Raw genomic sequence first — 6,925 nt, forward strand, 5'->3', positions numbered from 1 at the left:
GAAATTGAGATTTCAGAGGGTTTGTGTCTGCGTGTGTTCAACCTTCTATTTCTGTCGAAGCTTTGTGCCCCTCAAGGGACGCCGCAAGGACCCCTGGGAGTTGAAGCCTTTCAAGGTTGCTATGGCGCCGGGGGCGGGGCGGGCGCTTGGGTCTACTCGGCGGTTTGGCCAGGGGGAGGGGATTTTGGTGGCCCCGCCCCGGCCCCGCCTTAATCACCATGCGGCTCATCCGGACCGTGGTCTGGCTGCGCCTGGCCTTGCCCCTAAACCTTGACCTCTTTTGCGCCCTGTCTTTAGGGTTGGCCTCGGCCCGTGCCCCCATCTATGTCAGCAGCTGGGCGGTACGGGTGTCCCAGGGTTACCAGGAGGCCGAGCGCCTGGCTGACAAATTCGGCTTCGTCAACCTCGGGCAGGTGGGTGGGATCCGGATGGACAGGACCGGTCGGGAACAGGACCACCCAAGATCCTAGACCCCGACAGAGGGGAGCGGGTCCCTCAGGTCTTATTGATATCAAGAACCCCCAACCAACCCCTGCCTCGACCAACTTCAGATTCTAGGACACCTCCCCCGCAGGGTACCCGAAGCCCTCATCTGGTTGGGGGAGGATGGATGCAAGCACGGGTACTCTATCAGGGGACCCAAGTCCCAGCGATGCGGCTACTCCCCCATATCCCCAGATCTTCCCTGATGGGCAATACTTCCACCTGCGGCACCGGGGCATGGTCCAGCATTCCCTGACCCCGCACTGGGGCCACCACCTGCGCCTGAAGAAAGACCCTAAGGTGAGCCTGCCCTTGAGGCTGCCTTCCTGGGCTCTCAGCCAAGCCCTGTTTTCTTGTGATTGTTATGAACGGCTGTGGCCTTTTCAACTCACCTGTTCTCTCTGAATTTTTGTTTCCACCTGGCCCTCCAGTGAGAACCCAGATGGGATAGATCTGTGGAGAGCAATAGATCATGCATGTGCCTGGTGCACACTAGGGCCTGGCACACTATCAGCATTCTTGTCAAACTCCCCTTCCCTTCTCTATCTTATCCTGAAAGATTAAGGTTCCCAGGTAGCCCATAAAAAGGGGCAGTTAACATTCTAACTCATAAGATGGAGGGAGGGGAATTGGCCCATTTTAACAGAGGAAACAGTTTCAAAAAGAAGGAATTCTACCTGAAGTCACCTAGTACACCATGGCTGAATTGGGACCGGAACCCTGACTCCAGATTTTCAAAGTGGTGATGGAGAAAATGCTTTAGATGCCAAGCTGAGGATTTGAGACTGAGTCTGGCAAGCCCTTGGAAGCCACAAAGGGGTATAAACTGGGCTGGGGTATGAACAGGCAAGGAGCAAGAAGCCTGATTGTTCGAAACCCACCTAGAGCATTGGCAACAGAGAGAACTGGCTGGTTGGAGAATGATTTGCAGGACAGAGTGAGGGCTTGCAGGTGGATAAGATGTATAAAGCAGAGGGAGAAAAATCAGGGCCATCTTCCAAGGCAAGCAGAGCAAATGGGAAGACAATGGCCCTGACTGCTGAGATGGGGTTGGGGGACATGAGCTGGTTTTGGAGGAGAGATGTGAGATATCAACAAAGCAGAAGGAAGAGCAAAGGTCTGAGGAAGAGCAGCTTGGGCAGGCAAAACAACATGTGCAAAGGATTTGGCCTCAGCCCCAGGCCCCCATCTAAGAAGGCCAGGAGTGAAGTAGCCACTGTGGCAGCAGCAGAGGGAGGCTGGTGAAAGTCACATAGGCAAGGCCTTGTGGGCCCTGAAGAGGGCGATGGGGAGCCATGGGAAGGTTTTAACAGAGAGTGCTGCTGCTGTGTGCTGAGAGTGGGTCATGGGAAGGGGAGCAGCTAAAGGACCAGGGGGTGGTAAAGAGAATGGCCACTATTGGGGGAGATGGGAAGGTCTTGGGCAAAGGGATCTAGAACAGGGATGGGGGAAGGGGCAGAGTTTGGACCCCAGGATCCCTAGCCACACCAGGCAGTGGCCAATTATCTGTGGGTCCAGGGGACAGATGCTTCAAGTGCCTCGGCCCCTTCTAACAGCAGAGTCCAAAGTATGTAAGGACCCTGAAGAGCATCCCCAGGAAACACAGAGCTCCAGGTTCTGTCCTACTCCACAAGGGCCCCAGGACAAGCAGTGGGCAACCCAGATACACATGCCACTTCAACTGCAGCCTCATGGACAGTTGCCCTTTCGTGAACCCTGAGAAAAGACCTGGGCAGACCCTAGACACAAGCTTGGGCCCTTTGACCAGGAATTGGTGGGAAGGGCTCAGAGGATAAGATCTTCTTGTTCTGTGGGACAGGGCCCTCTAAAGTGCATAGATATGAGGGAAGGATAGCTGTGAGGAGGCTGAGCTAGCACCATTAGTCTGGCCCACTCCCTTGGTGGGTGTCTCCCTCCAGGTGCAGTGGTTTGAGCAGCAGACTCTACGGTGGCGGGTGAAGCGCTCCTTGGTGGTGCCGACAGATCCCTTTTTCTCCAAGCAGTGGTACATGGTGAGCAGGCGGGGCCAGGTGGCTGGGCTGGGCCATGCCAGAGCCCCAGTGACTCTAGGCTCCACCTGGCACAGAACAACGAGGTGCAGCCAGACCTAAACATCCTGCAAGTCTGGAGCCAGGGGCTGTCAGGCCAGGGCATCGTGGTCTCTGTTCTGGATGATGGCATTGAGAAGGACCACCCAGACCTCTGGGCCAACTATGTGAGTCCACAGTGGGCTGGGGCAGGGGCTGTTCCCTGGTCCCACAGTCTGCTCCAACCCCTTCATGTCCCCATCCCACCCCCAGGACCCCCTGGCCAGCTACGATTTCAATGACTATGACCCAGACCCCCAGCCACGATATACTCCCAGTGATGAGAACCGGTGAGCCTGGTGTCCCACAGTGCCTGGGGATGGCCCTTGTGCCCTGTAGGGTGCTGGGTGAGCTGTGACAGCACCCTTCTCTGCTCTGGCACCAGGCATGGAACCCGCTGTGCTGGAGAAGTGGCAGCCATAGCTAATAACAAGTTCTGCGGTACAGGCGTCGCCTACAATGCCCGAATAGGAGGTATCTGGCCCGCCATAGACAGAGGCTGGACCAGGTGGCACTGGGTGGCTGGTAACACCAGGGAGAGTTAGCAGATCAACCAGGGGAGGAAGCTTCTTGGTGCCCATGCCCGTTGCTCAACGGTGCAGAGTCTCCAGACTTAGAGTAGGGAGAGCTAAGCCCTGCACAGATATCCCCACTCCCTGGGAGCAGAGAGAGGGGCTAGCCAGAGCATCTGGAGTTGGCCTGGATGGGCGGGGGCATCAGCAGTGCTGTCTGCAGAGGACCAACAGCTGCCTGTGCAGGCGTGCGCATGCTGGATGGCACCATCACTGATGTCATTGAGGCCCAGTCACTGAGCTTGCAGCCGCAGCACATCCACATCTACAGTGCCAGCTGGGGCCCTGAGGATGACGGCCGAACAGTGGATGGTCCAGGCATCCTCACCCGAGAGGCTTTCAGGCGTGGCGTGACCAAGGTGAACAGTGGGGCCTAGGGCTTTGAAGGGCCTGTGCCTACATGAAAGGCTGACACCTCCACCCCATGTCCCTTGCCCTGTCCCCATCTACAGGGCCGAGGTGGGCTAGGCACACTCTTCATCTGGGCATCTGGCAATGGTGGCCTACACTATGACAACTGCAACTGCGATGGCTATACCAATAGCATTCACACACTCTCTGTGGGCAGCACCACCCAGCAGGGTCATGTGCCCTGGTACAGTGAGGCGTGTGCCTCCACCCTCACCACCACTTACAGCAGTGGCATTGTCACCGACCCCCAAATTGTGAGTGGACCCTGCCACCATGCTCACCCTGCCTGGCCTAGCCTGGTCCCCACACCTTCCCTCCAGTCCCACCTGCCTTCCATCTATTCCCCTGCCTTCCTTCCAGTCCCCTCAACTTCCCTCCTGTTCCACCGACCTCCCCTCCAGATCCTCCCGTCTCCCCTCCAGTCTCCCCTCCAGTCTCCTTACCTTCCCTCCTGTGCCCCAACCTCCCCTACTGCGTCCTCACTTTCCTTCTTGCTCCCACTGTCCCTCCGGTCCCTGCACATTGTTTCCTTTCCTCTTATCTTCCCTCCTGTTTCCCCATCTTCCCTCCTTTCAGGGATTGCTCCTGCAAAGCTGGAATACAGACATGGTCCCAGGCCCCTTGCCACTGTTGCCCCTTTACATTCCCAGGACTGTGTTTCTGGGGTATGGACCTGGGCAACACTCAGGCCCCTCATCTACTGTAATGTTCTGCAGTCCTTCTTGAGCCCCTGGTTCCATGTGAACAAAGGCTGGGTTTTCATGTGCACCAAGCTCCCAAGTCCCTGTCTCTATCCCCAGGTCACCACGGACCTGCACCACCAGTGCACCGATAAACACACGGGCACCTCAGCCTCTGCCCCACTAGCTGCAGGCATAATCGCTCTGGCTCTGGAAGCCAAGTAGGTGACAGTGGAAACCCTACCTACCATCCTGGCCCCCCAGCGTGGCCCCAGCTTACTCCCTCACCTACCCCCAGCCCATTCTTGACATGGAGGGACATGCAGCACTTGGTGGTTCGTGCATCCAGGCAGGCACATCTCCAGGCCAAGGACTGGAGGACCAATGGCGTGGGGCGCCAAGGTGCGGCAGGGCTGGGTGGGGTGGGGACGCCATGCCCACAGGGCAAGTGACTGTGCCCTTCCGCACAGTGAGCCACCACTATGGCTATGGGCTGCTGGATGCTGGGCTGCTTGTGAACTTGGCTCGCACATGGCTGCCCACACAGCCCCAGAAGAAATGCATAATTCGGGTCCTGCACACCCCCACGTGAGCACCCTCTTTGGTCCTAGCCACTGTACACACTTGCCACCTCCCCAGTCTTCCCCCACCCCTGTCACTTCTCTAGCTCTCACCCATACCTGCCATCAACATGTGGGAGGCAGGTCCTGAGGCCTTAGTAAAGACAGAGGGTGGACCCCATGGTCTGAACCCAGACCCTGCCTGCTGGCTTCCCATCCCCCCAGCAGGCTGACAAGAGGGGCCCTGACCCCCCATGCCACCCTTAGCCCCATCCTGCCACTGATGCATACAAGGAAGAAAGTGTCAGCCTGTGCTGGTCGTGCCAACTACATCCGCTCACTGGAGCATGTGCAGGTGCAGCTGTCACTGTCTTACAGCCGCCGGGGGGACCTGGAGATCTCACTCACCAGCCCCATGGGCACCCGCTCTACACTTGTGGCCATCAGGTACAGGGGTGGGGTAATAGGCCCTATGGGTCTGCACAGGGGGGAAGGGGCAAGTACACTGTGCAGTCAGGTGTGGCCTGCACAGGGGGACCAGTCCCATGGGGTCCTGTCCTGTGGCCAGCACTTGGCATTGCAGTCAGATACTTGCTATGGCTCAATGGCCCCTTCATGACTGTGGTTCTAAGGTACCCCTGTTGTCCAACCCCCATATGTCTGTCTCAGACCCTTTGACATCAGCGGCCAAGGCTACAACAACTGGATCTTTATGTCCACCCACTTCTGGGATGAGGACCCACAGGGCTTGTGGACCCTGGGCCTGGAAAACAAGGGCTACTATTTCAACACAGGTGAAAAGCAGGCATAGGATGGGGACTCTGAGGCCAGACTCAGTTACTCCATTGCAGTGGGGCTCCCAGTGATCTCCTAGCATAGTAGGTGTCCTGTAACCAAGAGAAATAGGCACCCAGTTACTAGCCCGCAATGGTTGCTAGGGATCTGGGACTCCAGGGTGGGATGGGGGTGACTGGGAAATGGGGTCCATAATGGCAGGATCAGGCTGCCAATAGCCTCTTTCCCTCATGGCCCTACTCACCATTACCCCTGCCCAGGGACGCTGTATCGCTACACGCTGCTGCTCTACGGGACGGCCGAGGACATGACAGCACGGTCCCCAGGCCCCCAGGTGACCAGCAGCGCGTGTGTGCAGCGGGACACAGAGGGGCTGTGCCAGGGTGAGTGCCTGGCGTGGCAAGGCCCACCTGCTGGCAGTGTGTGTGTGTGGCCCAGGGTGGGTAGATGGGCCAGGGCTGCAGGCCTCAACCTCACCTCCATGTCCATGTGCTCCTTGCAGAATACTACATCCTGGACCACCTCTGCCTCTCCCACTGCCCATCGCAGTACTTCAATCAGACCCAGCAGGCAGTGACCACTGGGTCTGGGTGCCCAGCCACACCCCCCCGTAAGTGTGCTCCAGCTGACACTTTCGCTACACCTGTGCAGAAGCTCCCTGCTTGACTGTACCACCTGCTGCCTGCCATATATACAGGATAAGCATAGGGGCTCTTCTTGCTCAGGGCTCACTCCCCCCAAAAGGCCACCCCCAGCCCACTGAAATTACCCTCCCCTGCTGCAGAAGCTGCAGCCTGATCAGGCCTTGGTGCTGGCTCTGCTGGCCATGGCCTTCAGGAGCCCTCTCCTCTGTAACGTCTTCTCCATGAGCTTCCTGCTTCCCTGTGTAGGCTCCCCACTAGTTGCAGAGGCCACCCTTCTCACGACCCAGTCCCAACTGCTGGCTGGACCCCAGAGACATCCAACTAGGAGAGCCACCATGTGTTATGGCTTAGGCCTCTGGCAGGCACTGCTGTCTCACTCCCTCATTCCAGATGAGTGCCCAGGGTGAGAACCTGCCCCTGGAAGGCCCTGGCGGACCATCAGACCTACAGGCCTGGGGTGGCTTGTGTGAAATCCTGCTACCTGGACTTGGCAGGTTCAGGTGAAAGAGAGAGACACAGGCATCTAGTTACACAGTTGGGATGGGGGTGGGGTGGGATGGGGTAGAGGCCAGGCCATTACTGTGATCACTATCCCTTCTCTGCCGCAGAATCTGTGGGGAGGTGAAGGGAGAGCCAGTGATACTATCCAGAGTCTTGGGGACCATGTCTGACCTCAGAGTTTGAAAATAAAGG

The 6,925-nt window shown here is 57.8% G+C and overlaps 1 protein-coding gene across 1 annotated transcript; it reads left to right on the forward strand.

Annotated features, from left to right (window-relative positions):
- Positions 1-218: 218 nt before the first annotated feature.
- PCSK4 (proprotein convertase subtilisin/kexin type 4) lies at positions 219-6,695 on the forward strand. The gene is made up of 16 exons (XM_066253397.1): positions 219-413; positions 679-783; positions 2,403-2,495; positions 2,570-2,698; positions 2,784-2,860; positions 2,956-3,044; positions 3,329-3,501; positions 3,595-3,807; positions 4,354-4,454; positions 4,532-4,635; positions 4,704-4,821; positions 5,061-5,240; positions 5,463-5,587; positions 5,849-6,007; positions 6,091-6,198; positions 6,479-6,695. The coding sequence occupies exons 1-16, from the start codon at positions 219-221 to the stop codon at positions 6,637-6,639; spliced, it is 2,130 nt and encodes a 709-aa protein (XP_066109494.1). The 3' UTR covers positions 6,640-6,695.
- Positions 6,696-6,925: the final 230 nt, after the last annotated feature.

This window comes from Saccopteryx bilineata, chromosome 1, assembly GCF_036850765.1.
Source record: "Saccopteryx bilineata isolate mSacBil1 chromosome 1, mSacBil1_pri_phased_curated, whole genome shotgun sequence".
Taxonomy (NCBI): Eukaryota; Metazoa; Chordata; class Mammalia; order Chiroptera; family Emballonuridae; genus Saccopteryx; species Saccopteryx bilineata.